The sequence below is a fragment of the Leopardus geoffroyi genome, chromosome B2 (assembly GCF_018350155.1).
Source record: "Leopardus geoffroyi isolate Oge1 chromosome B2, O.geoffroyi_Oge1_pat1.0, whole genome shotgun sequence".
Lineage (NCBI taxonomy): Eukaryota > Metazoa > Chordata > Mammalia > Carnivora > Felidae > Leopardus > Leopardus geoffroyi.
This window is the reverse complement of record NC_059332.1, coordinates 35,958,212-35,972,766: the sequence shown is the minus strand read 5'-3', so window position 1 is coordinate 35,972,766 and position 14,555 is coordinate 35,958,212. Positions and strand designations below refer to the sequence as shown.

Below are 14,555 nucleotides of genomic sequence, written 5' to 3'. Positions count from 1 at the left end.
AAATAAAAAAAAGAAGTACCTATTTGGCATGCTCTTAGGACTAGCAATTTCACTTCTGGGGCTCTCTTTCAGAGAAATAAGGTTTGTTTTTTGCTTATTTATATATTTTTAAGATTTTTAAGTAATCTCTATATCCAACGTGGAGCTTGCACTCATAACCCTGAGATAAAGAGCTGCACGCTCATCTAACTGAGCCAGCCAGGCACCCCAGGAGAAATACGTAGTTTAACACAAATGCACAAGAAAAATATATAAAGATATTCAAAATAGGTACAATATTATTTATAATAGCTAAAAACTGTAGACAACTTAAATGTCCTTCAATAGAGGAATCGTTAAATAAACAAACTGTAGTAAAGCCTTATTAGGGGAACAAATGTCATTGCTGAAAATGATGAGGTAGATCTGTATGTCCAGACTTGGAAAGCTGGCCGTGATTTTTTTTTTTTTTTTAATGAAGACAAACAAGACATAGAAAACTATGGATAGTTGGGCACCTGGGTGGCTTAGCTGGTTAAGCGTCCAGCTTCAGCTCAGGTCATGATCTTGCAGTTTGTGAGTTTGAGCCCCACACTGGGCTCTGTACTGACAGCTCAGAGCCTGGAGCCTGCTTCGGATTCTCTTCCCCCTCTCTCTCTGCCTCTTTCCTGGTCATGCTTTGTTTCTCTCTTTCGCTCTCTCAAAAATAAATAAATAGTAAAAAAAATTTTTTTAAATAAAAAATAAAAAAAGAAAAGAAAACTATGGATAGTTGAAGCACTGGGCTGGCTCAGTTGGTAGAGCATGCGACTCTTGATCGCAGGGCTGTGAGTTCGAGCCCACTGGGTGTAGAGATTACTTAAAAATAAAATCTTTACAGGGGCGCCTGGGTGGCGCAGTCGGTTAAGCGTCCGACTTCAGCCAGGTCACGATCTCGCGGTCCGTGAGTTCGAGCCCCGCGTCGGGCTCTGGGCTGATGGCTCAGAGCCTGGAGCCTGTTTCCGATTCTGTGTCTCCCTCTCTCTCTGCCCCTCCCCCGTTCATGCTCTGTCTCTCTCTGTCCCAAAAATAAATAAACGTTGGGAAAAAAAAATTTTTTTTAATAAAATCTTTACAAACAATTTTTTTAAATTTTAAGTAGGCTCCATGCCCAACACGGGGCCCAAACTCCTGACCCTAAGACCAAGAGTCATATACTCTATCGTTGAGCCAGCCAGGCGCCCCTCCCCCCCAAATAAAAACTTTAAAAGAAAGAAAAATATGAATAGTTTAAACCCATTTTTTTCTCAACACAATAAAGAAAAATAGTATGTGCAGTACACACAGGGAAAGGTCTAGAAGAATACACACCAGATCAGGGTGGGAGGTAAGGGAGGTAACAGCATTTCTATACTGTTTTGATTTTTTTCAATGAGTATGTACTTTGTACTGCAATTTTTTTTTTTTAAAGGCAAGGAGCAGTAAGAAACGTACTGCCTGCTTTGGAACAGAGAATGGAGTAGAGGGAGCCATTAGAAGTCTGAAAACAGGGATCTAAGTTGAAACAGCAGCAAGTCATATTAAGAGGACAGGTATTAAGGTCAAAAGACCTAGGTCTGAGTCTGGAAAGCTTATTAAATCCTTGAGCCTGGGATTTCTCCCTGTAAAGTGAGTTGTGCATCTACCTTAAAGAGATACTGGGGCCTACCAAATGAAATCTGGTAGGCCACAGTGCTTTGCAAAATGGTAAAGTGCTTTAAGAATCAGGGTGTTATCCCTGGTTGGCGTGGTAAAGCCCTAAACTGAAAACCAGAAAAACAAGGACTAAAGCTACAAACTCCTAAGGAAAAAAAGAGGGATGGGAACTGATGGAATAAGAGAGATTTAAGAGACACATCAACCAATTAGAATGTGTGGACCCAATCTGTACCCCGATTCAAACAAACTATTAAATATATTTATTTACAAGAATCAGAAAAACATGTATGTTGATTATATATGAGATTATACTATGGAGCTATTACAACTTTTTAGATGTAATAACTGCATGATGGCTGTGAGTTTCTTTAATCACTATCCCCTAGAGCTACACATAGAAATATCTATGGATGAAATATGATGTCTAATTGCTTCCCAATAATTCACAAAGAGGAAAGGATGAAGAGAACGGATAGAGGGATAGATAAAACAAGCCTGGCTGGGAAAGCTGGGTGAGATCTATATGGAGATTTATGGCATTATTTTTTTCTACTTTTACATCTGTTTGAAACTTAACCTAACAAAAGTTTCCATAAAAAAAAAAAAAAAAAAAAAATGGGCCCCACCTTCCTCAGTCTAGGAGGAGGTACCAAGACCTTTCTGAAGTCTGTTGCAGCAGTAAAACTGGGCATGGCCTTGCCAAGACTGCCTCCAAGGAAGGGTGGAGAAGCCCACGCTTTACTGCATAAACGCCGTGGGTCAGCAGGTGCGGCTGCCAATACCAAGATCAGAATGCTGGCATATCTATCAAAGAAAGGCACAGTGCTTGGTGGGACCAACAGAGCTGTGCCTACAGAAAGGAAAGGAAAATCTGGCATACAGTATAAATGGCAGCTAACGAGATAATTAAATATCCAATTAGAGACTGCAGCTGCTGAGGGTTATTTGTAACTGGCATGATACTGTTACCGAGATTCCACGCCAGCATTTACACTTCAAATGTAGATTAGTGAACGGATTACTACCTTCCTAGGCTCATCCTTTAATAGTGTTTTAGAAGAGTACTATTGCAAGGAAGCAACCCCCAAATCCCAACAGATCAGCTGCACTGCTCTTAATAAAGTTAAACACACAGAATTAAGCTGCCTCCGAAAGCTGACCCATTAATGTGAAAGGGAAAATGAAAAGTCCTCTAGCAAAAGCACTACCTATCTGCTTTTCGTAGCTACATTTTAACTAATCTTTCTTTTGCTTAGGACCCCCTGATAGAGTGGGCAAGAGAGACCTTCCTCCCAGTCCTGCCCAGCTTGCTGCCAATAAAGGGAATGGGAGATGGTGTCATTTAGTCGTCTTACTTTTCGGAAACTGCCTCATAAAAGACCAAAACACCATCCATTGAGCCCTATGAGAAAACAATGAATGGGATGGATCGAGTGAGATAGTTTCATGCCCTTACCCTCCAAGGGGCTCCGCTCTCGTCTACTTCTCATTACCCTCTTCCTCTCCCACACCGGCTTCCTCCAACACCCGCAATAACCCACCACCTCCAGCGCCTACAGAAAGGCTTCTAGTCTTTGCTCTGCCACCAACAAGGAGACAGGGCATCTCACAACCCATTGGTGAAATGAGAGGATAGATGGATGATGTTCTGAGACCCCCTCCAACATTCTGATTTCCACATGAGCTTCTCCTTAACTGCCTGAGCGAACACACATGACACATGGGTTTTCTTGGGAGTCTCTAAGCACCAGCGGATAAAGAAATCAAAAGGAGAAGGGGAGGATCCTCAACCCCTTTTAAGACTCTGCCCAATTCAGGCCTGGCCAGAGGAGGAGGCTGGAGCTGTAAGAAAACCTAACTGCCACCACGGTATCCAATCACCCTATCCAAAGTGACAAGAACCCAGTGGGATTAGAGGAGCAGGAGGAGGGGAGAAATCAAGGTCCTGCAGCTCTCCTCGGCCTGTTCCAGGACCTCCAACGTGCGCTCGATTCTGATGCCAGCACCTTTCATGCTGCCAACATACAGCATGTGAACTGGAGTGTGGAGGCCTGGTGTACAATCTAAAACTCCAGCTTCCACGGATGAGGGCCTGTGTCTGAGACAAGTTCAAAATAATCCTAAAAGGACCTCAAATAAAGCATCAAACCATCTGCTTACGGTACAGCAAAAAAGGTATCCATTTGGTCATTCTGGGACCAAGTGGGTCCTTTTTGGGTGACATCTGTGGCCATCTCTAGAGATAAATTCCAGGCTGCTTCTGCTGTCAGACAGGTTTAGCTGTGTATTCGAAGGCCACTACCTCTTTTTTAGCAAGACTTGCCTACTGGCTGCACTCTTGGGAGAAACAAACAGACCGCAGATAAGAAAGAGCAATAGTTTGTTCAGCTTGGTACTCATGCTTCTTACCCACATATTCTGAGAGGAAGACGACAAAGAACGGAGTGACCAGGTCATTAATTCCCTGGACGTACCCACTGGCAGGGTGTCGGATGGCCCAAATAAATAGAATTCTTTCGAAGATCTAGGAAAAGGAGAGAGAAGACAGGACTGTTAAATCATAGGGATACCCTCCCTCCCTCCATTTACCTATGTCACAATTTGCCCCAGGGATGCTGCCAAATTTTTAGGAAAATTCTAAAGCTACTCTGGGACAAAGGAAGTTTATAAATGCAGAAAGTTTCTAAGATGCTGGTTGTTTTTAAGCAGGGGTAGAGGGGCGCCTGGGTGGCGCAGTCGGTTAAGCGTCCGACTTCAGCCAGGTCACGATCTCGCGGTCCGTGAGTTCGAGCCCCGCGTCGGGCTCTGGGCTGATGGCTCAGAGCCTGGAGCCTGTTTCCGATTCTGTGTCTCCCTCTCTCTCTGCCCCTCCCCCGTTCATGCTCTGTCTCTCTCTGTCCCAAAAATAAATAAACGTTGAAAAAAAAAAAAATTTTTAAGCAGGGGTAGATAGACAGTTCTTGCCTTTGTTTCTCTTTTCAGTATCCAGCCACTGTGATATAAAATGGGGAAAACGGGGGGGGGGGGGGGCTGGGGGGCTCAGAAGGTTAAGCATCTAATTTCAGCCCAGGTCATGATCTCACGGTTTGGGGGTTCGAGTCCCATGTCGGGCTCTGTGCTGACAGCTCAGAGCCTAAAGCCTGCTACGGGTTCTGTGTCTCCCTCTCTCTCTGCCCCTCCCCCACTTGTGCACGCGTTCTCTCTCTCTCTAAAATAAATGGATGTTAAAAAATAAAATAAAATGAGGAAAACGGGAAGGGCAGGGACACAAAGGGCTTAGGAAAAGGTCTGCTTATAGATGTCCCTAACCCAGGCCACCCCACTCTCATTTGTAGATAATGATTTCTTGATTTCCAGAAGCAAGATGGTAAAACATCTAAGTTCTGATACCTTTTTCACACCTTTTTTTATCATCATAGGATGTGGAGTAGAAATGCCTTCCCCACCATGCTCCCCTTTCTCCCCGCTGAGACGGAGGAAAACTTATACCTAGACTTACTCCTAGCCCAGCCTGACTGAGAACTGTCAACGCAGGAAGTCATTGTGTGTATCAGGATGCAACCCAGACATTTGCTGGGGAAAGGAAAGCAAATAAACCAAATCCTACAGCTGGGAATTTGAGAACAGAGAAATCAGCCTGGGCCTCCATGGGGAAGCCACCGGGGTTAAGTATATTAGCCACAAGAGACCAGAGACCTAGACTGGGGAGAAGGAAAAGATCTTTAGGGTCCCTTTTCAGAGTCTGGTCCTGCCCCATTCAGCTACACTCCCTCTGCCTTCATTAGGCTCTCAGCTATCCCCCCCGTCTTCTCTGATACTATTCATCCCTGGGCTTCATCCTGGTGGCCAAAACTACCAGTCTGACACGTTCCTTACACTGGCTTTGACTGGGCTGCCTCGTGTCTCTGTGAGCCACACCAGAGGGACAGCAGAGCTGATGGTGACCACGTGTGGGGGGCACGGGAGATGAGAGGGCCTCCACCACGCACACACGGGCTCTGGGGGCAGACTGAGAGGCCTTCTTAGAGGTCAGGTGCAAGGAAGAAAGCCCCCCAGGGAGAACAACGGGAAGGAAATGCTTGTATGGCTTTGGAGTTGGTAAGCTAGCACAGGAGAGAAGTAGAGAATCTAGAGACACAATAAAGGATGTGTCCCAGCCCCCGTGTTGAGTCTGCCTTCCAGCTGCAGAGGGAAATGAGACACACGCCCATTATCAACACTCTTGCCCTTACAAGCAGTGAGAACAAGCCCTACCAGGAAGCAAGCTGGCCTCTCTGCCTCCACTAGACTTGCCCACTTGCTCTCTGGGGCTGAGGGAAGGGCGTGACATCCTCACGTGGGTTAGGCCCAACACTTTAACGGGGGCCCTCTTACATTCTCTCCTCCCTCCCTTGAAACACAAGCCCAAGCTCAGGCTAGACCCACCATGTTCAGGAAGATCGCAAGGGGCTCCTGCCTGCCTCCTGTGGCCTGTGTCTGTCTGGACGTCTCTGTTAGTTCTGAGAGAGGAGGGGAGGGGCAGAAAGAGAGAGAGAATCCCAGGGTTTCTGCTCCACACTGTCAGCTCCTCGTGAAAACACAGATCCTCGCTGACTGGTTTCAACAGTGGCCAAGGGCATGGAGGCCAGCAGCTCACAATCAGGAGACCTGTGACAATCCCTGCTTGGTAAGGGTGGGACAATGCAGGTGCTCACACAATGTACAAGTGAAGATGCCACAGACATGGCCTGGCACCAGGCCTGGTTACCAGGGGAGACCGTGGAACCTTCATGACAGAAAACAACCTGGGATAATCTTGCCTTGTGGAGAAGAGTGGAAGGGATAATCCCTGAAGATTTTTCTTGCACCTCTTGTACTTGAGTAATTCTGCCTTACTGTAGTCAATTCTCAAGTTACCTTTCAGATATGCAAAGCAAGCCTTTCAGTATTCTGTGTTGCTTAGTTCTCTGCTCCTTGGTCGGCATTTTAAGTAATACTCTGTGAGAGGACTATAGCCAGCTAGAAGCAAAGATGATTCAAGACAAAATGGAAAGAATGTAGTTTGAGTTCCCTTCTTTGTATTCAGATTCTACTACTAGAAGCATGTTAAACAAACTACGTTCCCTGTCTCCAAGTTTACAGTAAGCACGCGCAGGTAAAAGAGAAGTATCTGAACATCTCCAAGTTAAAGCATAAGCAGGGCTGAGCCGTGGGAAACAATGGGAGGCACAAAGGGACCCTCAATGGGTCTTCCGCTTCCTTTGAGCTGAATCTTAGAGTTAAAATAATGCTGTCACCACCCCCTTCAAATCTTCTTAATGCTACTGGTAAGTCATGAGGGATCCCACCAGTGGAGATCAGCATTTAAACAGAATTATGAATATAATCTAAAGTCAAATAGAAATTATTTTGAGCATTTTTACCACCATCCCTCTCTATTCCAAGGAAAACTGAAAACAGGATTCAGAGAGGACTTACACCCAGCGTCCTAGCTACCGTGAAGCTGCTAAGGAAATCCCTAGTCTCAAGGAGGTTATAATTACTGCTTGGGTCAAAAGATAACAGGGGCGCCTGGGTGGCGCAGTCGGTTAAGTGTCTGACTTCAGCCAGGTCACGATCTCGCGGTCCGTGAGTTCGAGCCCCGCGTCGGGCTCTGGGCTGATGGCTCAGAGCCTGGAGCCTGTTTCCGATTCTGTGTCTCCCTCTCTCTCTGCCCCTCCCCCGTTCATGCTCTGTCTCTCTCTGTCCCAAAAATAAATAAACGTTGAAAAAAAAATTAAAAAAAAAAAAAAAAAAAGATAACAGTCCCACTGAGACCTTCTATGCGTTTCGTGGACTTGTCAGGTTTCACCATATCATGACTACTTCAACTTCTGGGTATATTCTCAGAAGGATTTAAAACAGGGACTCAAACAGACATAATACCCAAAGTGGAAGCAATCCAACTGTCCACAGACAGAGGACAGAGTAGACGGACAATTTGTGTTACACACATATAACGAATATTATTCAGTTTTAAGAGGAAGGAAATTCTGACACACGTTACAACATAGATGAACTCTGAAGATATTATCATGCCAAGTGAAATAAGCCAGTAACGCAAGGACCGACAATATATGGTCTTACTTGTTTGAAGTACCTGAAATATTCAAACTCATAGAGACAGAAAGTAGGATGGTGGTTGTTGGGGATGGAGAATTATTATTATTTTTTTAATGTTTATTCATTTTGAGAGAGGAGGGGAGGGGCAGAGACAGAAGGAGAGAGAAAATCCCCAGCAGGCTCCCTGATGTCAGCATGGAGCCCAACGTGGGGCTTGATCCCATGACCCTGGAATCACGATCTGAGCTGAAACCAAGAGTCAGACGCTCAACTGACTGAGCCACCAGGCGCCCCCAGAATTATTATTTAATGGATACAAAGTTTCTGTTTGGGCAGACGAAAAAAGTCATCAAGACAGGTGGTGGTCATACCACAGTGTGAATGTACTTGATGCCGCTGAACTGTGCACTTAAAAAGGGTTAAAATGGGACATTTCATGTTACACACACTTACCACAATAAAAAGACCATCACTAGCCCAGCTTGATAAAGTAGAGCAAACACAGGACTAGGAATTCTGAGGTATGAGTTCTAGCCTTCATCCTGTTACAGTGTGGCCTTAAAGCCCCGGATAAGTCCCTTAACTTCTCAGAGTGTGACCTGGCCCATAGATTTGTCGAGGAGAACAAATGAGAATGCACAAGAAAGAGCTCTGCAGGGACCACAGCTCCGTATCCGAACAGAAGGTACCCCCATGATTAGCCACACACCTGCCCACGGCTGGAGGGAGGTCTAGGACACATACATGCAGAACAGGTGCTGTGGAGGCATGGAGTGGAGAAGGGCCGAGAACGGCTGAGTACTTCCCTTACCTCCTGTACAAGCGGCTGCTGGAACAATGGAATGAGAGGATTTGTCCTTGGAATGTCGATGTGAATCTGAAAAAGAGAAGTCATGTCTAAAAACACAAATGCCAGTTTGTTCTTTTGAGAAGTTATTTTCTTAAGATCTGCGAATCAAGGGGGTAAGAGTGACAGCACAGTATCTTCAGAAAGAACTGACAGACATACCGGAAGAGTCTAATTAAGCCCGCCTGTCCATCTGGAATACGTTTCCATGACAGCAATAGCTTACTGAAACTGAAGAAACCTCCGCAGATAAACCACTTATGTCGAACAGCAACGGGCTTCACGACCTAAGAGAACCCACGGCCTAAGAGAATCGCCCTGGAGTCTGTTTCACTCTGGGCTGGTGCTTACTCAACAGGCATGATCAAAATGTGTGTCCCTCTTTCAGAGTCTTACTCATCAATAGTTCCCAAGAGCGGAGAGAGCTCTGAAAGTGGCAGACACGTGACTGGCTTGGGAACCAGAGGGAGCCGGCATTCAGTAACTGTCACTGCCAAGTCCTCACTTCTGTTACCAAAGAGGTCACGACAGCTGGTTTCAGCTTCAGGATTTCTCCGAGCCTTAACGATCGATCCCAAGGACTGTGGCGGCGACAGCAGCAGAAGCTACTTTGGCTCTTGAGGCTTCCTGAAGACAGCTGCCAGCAACCTGGGCTTTTCCCCTCGCCCCTCTTCTTCCTCCCCTCCTCTTTTGGCAGGCGGTGGGGACCACCGTGAGGGTGATGGAACACTGCCTGCCGAGCCTGCTGGTAACTACTGCTCCTGCAGACACACGGGCCGACATGGGTGCTGAAACGGCACTAGCTGCCACGTGGACATACTAATGTCACACAGTCTAGAGGGACTGGACCACTCCCGAGTGAGCTTCTCTTTCACTCTGTGCCCCGGGACCCTTACTACTTGCGGCCTGGGACCAGTAGTGTTGACACCGCCTGGGAGTTTGTCAGAAGTGAAGGTCTCAACCCAGACTCACTGAATCAGAATCTGCATCTTATCATAACGCTTGGGTGGGATTTTATCAAGACCCTGGATGACTTGTATGCATGTGGAAGATGGAGAAGCAATGCCACTGATCAGTGCAAAAAAAAAAACAAAAACACAAAAAAACCAAAAACTCTATTTAAAATGGCTAAAATCAGAGCTACTCATTAGAAACAGGGGAAGCAGTTCTGGGAATAAATTTAATTCCTAACCAGCATACCATAGCCTGAAGACTCGGAAATCCTGCTCTATGACAGTTCTCCCAGGAGATACACCTGACAATTATGATTCGTAACCAAAAAGGTGATGACTGTACCTGTCGGTAGGTATCCTGGTGATGTTCCTCATTTCGAGAGTCATAATACTGCTCAATGAAGCCAAAATATTCCTCCCGCTTCCGCTGCAGGGTCAACTTCCTCCTCTCGGTGTTTGCTGGGAGATAGCCCTACAGACAGGACCGTGGTTAGACGGGGACACACGTTGGTTGCACGAGTCCTTAATTTTTATTTTAGCCTAAGGACTGGCTTGGCAACCGTCAAAGGGCCGGAAGGACAGCTGCCAAGAGCACAAGAATCCTCCCTTTTTGGGTCCGGCCGCCCAGCGTCTGCTCTCTCCTTCTTCAATGAGACCCACATGTGGGCAGATGAAGCCAGGCCAGCTTTCCCAGGGTTATGTGCACACTCCCGCAGCCCTGCACTGTAGTTGCAGTGCGTGCTGCTGGTGAGAGCCCCGGAGCTGGCTCAGCAGAGCAATGAATCTAGGTCAGTGGGAGGGAACTGGACCTGAGTGGGGGCCTCTGGAGGGCTGCGTGTGTGCAAGGCGATACTTCCGGGAATCCCAGCCCTACGGCCACCTCTACAGCACATCCCAGGGGTGTGCCTTGGAAGTCTGTGCCAGTCACACATTCTTCTCCACGCTAATATTCAGAACTGCCAGCTTAGAAAGCTGAATGGAATCTGTGACACGGGCAGCCACAACGTGCAGACACGGAACTTCTGGCAGCAGCCTCCCGCCTAGCCAAAGCTTCAGGCCAACTTTCCTTCTCACTCCTGGTCTAGAGCCCACTCTCAATTCGTGCGGCTCCTGTTCCCGAAACCACAACCAAATCTACTCTTGTTGGCATGCAAACTTATTAGAAGTGGCGGAGGCAGTGATTACATGGCTGCAGGATCGGGACTCGTGGGGAACACTGAGGAAAGAGTCACTTCCTCTCGCAGACATTTATGTAATACATTCCCCAGGCAGGGCCTGCAGAGCAGGGACCAGGCTTCATTCATTGTTGTGTATCCTCGCAGCTGCTGGCACCATGCCTGGCAGACAGCAGGCCCTCAATAATTCCTTGCTAGATGAATGAATGAATGAACGAACGTGACAGGCTCAGGAAGTCCGAGCGTCCCTATCACAGAGGCTGGCACAGTGCTCTGCCCTCAGTGAGAGCGGGACTGGTGCAGGCTCCTGGGGGAGGCCCATGTCTCACCTCCTCACAGTGCCAGAGTCGCTTTCCACCACTCTGGTTATTCCTACTGAGGAAAGAGTGAAGTCTGGGGAGTGTGGGAGCCTGTCCAAACAAGTGCTGAGATCCCTACCTCACTACGCTCTTTCTCCCTGGCGTTGAGCAAGGGGGGATACACCAACAGGGAAATGCTGTGCTCTTCTATACGTGCGTGAATAACTCGCAAGGATGTGTTTATTTAGGCGCAGAAATAAGATGACAGTCCCACAGATCTGCCACACCCAGTGGGACTGGAGGAGTCTATGCAGTAAGATGAATGTGCCCACACTAACCTCAGCAGGTAAGAAGGGCTGTGTGAGGCTCACGCTTCTCTACACAGCGGGCAGAACTCACCGACAGGAGTCTCCAGGTTATGGGTCGAACCTCCCTGGGAACCCCCGGCCAGCTACACTTCCTCAGTTCATCTGCAAACGGACAACGGCTTGATTGGATTAGCCCTTCCCACAAATGCCCTAAGACAACCCTGAGCCAGCACTGCCTGATTCCTCCCACCATTCAAGAAAGACCACCACCACCAGCAGCAGCAGCGGCTACCGACAAGCACGGGGAGAAAGCCCCAGACAACAGCCCAGAGCAGCAAAGTGGCGAAGACACGGCTCTGCAGTAGTGATGCAGTCAGCTCGGAGATCAGACTCAGGGGGGCAAAGAGAGACCCGTGGGTGTGGATTTGAGTCAGAGTTGCCTCGAGGCAGAGGAGACCAAAGCCAGAACAGCTACACTATGGTCTACGGGCCGCAGAATCCAGTCCCACCTAATTTGGTCCCTAATTTCTAGTAACATACTTCTGACTTAATACCTGCATGTCACTGCAATGGACACCAGATCAGGAGATGCTGGAAAAGTAAAAGAAGGAAGAATAAAGAGCAATAGCTTCCAGGTCTCTGAGAATTCCAGTCACCAAGAGGTCCTACCTTGCCCGGGGCTCACGGGGACTCACCTAAGTCAGTGTTGTGGCTGGAGAGAAGCTGACGGAATTTTTCTAGGCGGGTTTTCTCCCGGACAGTCATCGGGGGCGCCCCGGAAGCATTCTGGTCCGAGATGCGGGCAACCAGGGGGATGATGGGTCGGAGAGGGAGTGACTGCTGTTTGTGGAGTGGATTCCTCAGGCATGTGTCACCTGTGATAATGAAAGAGAAAGAGAACAGGCGGCAATGTAGAGCATGGACGTGGAGGGACCCTGAGCTGGCTGTTCAGTACTGGCCCCTCCGCCAGAATCGGGTCCGAGCAGCTGGCGCGCTGCCCCAAGGTGCCCGCTGAGGGCAGCCAGGGGATGGAAACCGTCTGCCCGGGGGAAGGGCTGCATTTTTATCACAGGCTCCCAAGGCATCTTATGTGCTAACAGACTCCAGAGGCCGTAGCAACTGTGACAACTTTTTTGGCAACTCTGGATGGAAATCAAATGTTTTCTTTCTACCCCAACCTGGGATGTGTCTTCATGCCTAATGTTGAATGTGGGGGCAACACGGTCTAAGGTAGTGTTTGCCTTCCCTTTCCACATCACAGAGCACGTAAGCAGTGAGTTAAATTCTGACTGTCCTTTCATAACTGTTTCATCTTCTTTATCTATCTGGGCCTTAAAAAGCAGGAGTCACAGGGAACCTGAGTGGCTCAGTCGGTTAGGCATGTAAGTAGGGCACATGTAATAAAAACAGGTGGCTGCTTGCCCGAAGCCCCAGGCCCCATGCAGCTGGCCCAAGGGCTGAGAGGATCAATATCCACGGCACAACCCGAAGCTGTTCTTGGCCCATCAATGTGCCCTGCACAGCAGGTGAGAGGCTCTAGCCCCAGGCAACCCTGTTTTGGGTTCCTCTGTGCTCCTACATTTCCCACCAAGGTGAGCCAGCTTTTAATTCTGCTGGGATATGACTGAAATAACAGGAACACAGACCCCAGCAGAACCACATGGCTGGTTCTTGACATTTCTAACCCAGATGATAGGAAGGAGAAACGAGCAGTATAGGACTGACATTTCCTGAGCTCCTACTATGTATAAGGCATCATGCTGGTCACATTGACATAGGATCTCTCATTTGATTCTTGCAACATATGGTAGGAATTATTACTTTACAGATGAAGAAACCACAGCTCAGAGAGGTTAAAAGTGATTTGCTAGGGAGACCTGAGATGCCACCTTAGGTCTGTCTGATTCCAAAATCCTTATTTATTTTACTACCCCAAAGTAAAGTCAGTTTTAAATTCTGACTGTCCTTCCATAACTATTTCATGTGCTTTTATCTATCTGGGCCTTAAAAAGCAGGAGTCACAAGGAACCTGAGTGGCTCAGTCAATTAAGCATCTGACTTGGGCTCAGGTCATGATCTCGAAGTTCATGTGTTCAAGCCCCACATCTGGCTCTGTGCTGTCAGCACGGATCCTGCTTCAGATCCCATCCCATTGTCTCTGCCCCTTCCCCGCTCATGTTCTCTCTTCTCTCAAAAATAAACATTAAAAAAAAAATGGGCTAAATGGGTAAGGGGCATTAAGGAATCTACTCCTGAAATCATTGTTTCACTATATTCTAACTAATTTGGATGTAAATTTTTTAAAATAAAAAATAAAATTAAAAAAAAAAAAAGGCAGGACTCACAACAAGAATTAAATGATGAGGGGTTCCTGGGTGGCTCAGCTGGTTAAGCATTTGGCTCGGGTCATGATCTCACAGTTTGTGAGATCAAGCCTCCCGTCAGGCTCTGTGTTAACAGCATGGAGTCTGCTTGGGATTTTCTCTCCCTCTCTCTCTGCCCCTCCCCTGCTTGCATGCATGCTCTCTCTCTCTCTCAAAATAAATAAACATTTTTCAAAAAATAAAGAAAGACAGGGCGCCTGGGTGGCTCAGTTGGTTAAGTGTCCAATGTCGGCTCAGGTCATGATCTCGTGGTTTGTGAGTTCGAGCCCCGCGTTGGGCTCTGTGCTGACAGCTCAGAGCCTGGAGCCTGCTTTGGATTCTGTGTCTCCCTCTCTCTCTGCCCCTCCCCTGCTCGTACTCTGCCTCTCTCTCTCTCAAAAATAAATGAACTTAAAAAAAATTTTCTTTTTAATAAAAAATAAAGAAATCCTCTCTTGGAGAAAAAAAAAAAAGGTGAGCACTCAGCAACATGCACAACTAGAAGGTTTACAGAAGGAACAGTCACAGGGTATTTGGCTGGGATGCCTAGTGTAACATGGGGCCTAGGAAACACAGACCACACACTGGGGGCCTGAGAGCGATGTGCACCTCTGATATCACAGATTAACACATGATGTTCACAGGAGGGGACCTCATAAAGGGAATGTTCTGGACGGTCCTGGCTGTATGAGGGCTGCACCTTTACTAGGGATGGGGGTGGGGAGGGGGGTCCTTCCTCACACTTGAGATCCTTTAAGACCCTCAATCACAGCACACAGACACTTCCAATAGCCTATAGCTACGGCCAGTCAATCAACACTGAACACCCACGTGGGCACAGCACTGAAGGTGGAACCTGGAGCCCGATCGGCG

General features: G+C 47.5%; 1 protein-coding gene across 3 annotated transcripts in view; it reads right to left on the bottom strand.

Annotated features, from left to right (window-relative positions):
* TBC1D22B (TBC1 domain family member 22B) overlaps nucleotides 1-14,555 on the bottom strand; it is an 82,150-nt gene that overhangs the window by 38,227 nt on the left and 29,368 nt on the right. For all 3 annotated transcript variants that reach the window (XM_045498032.1, XM_045498034.1, XM_045498033.1), the window contains exons 4-8: nucleotides 12,015-12,194; nucleotides 11,411-11,481; nucleotides 9,881-10,009; nucleotides 8,549-8,614; nucleotides 4,066-4,180 (exon numbers count right to left, since the gene is read on the bottom strand). In XM_045498032.1, the coding sequence (XP_045353988.1) occupies nucleotides 4,066-4,180; nucleotides 8,549-8,614; nucleotides 9,881-10,009; nucleotides 11,411-11,481; nucleotides 12,015-12,194 (561 nt within the window). The remainder of the gene's footprint in view (nucleotides 1-4,065; nucleotides 4,181-8,548; nucleotides 8,615-9,880; nucleotides 10,010-11,410; nucleotides 11,482-12,014; nucleotides 12,195-14,555) is intronic.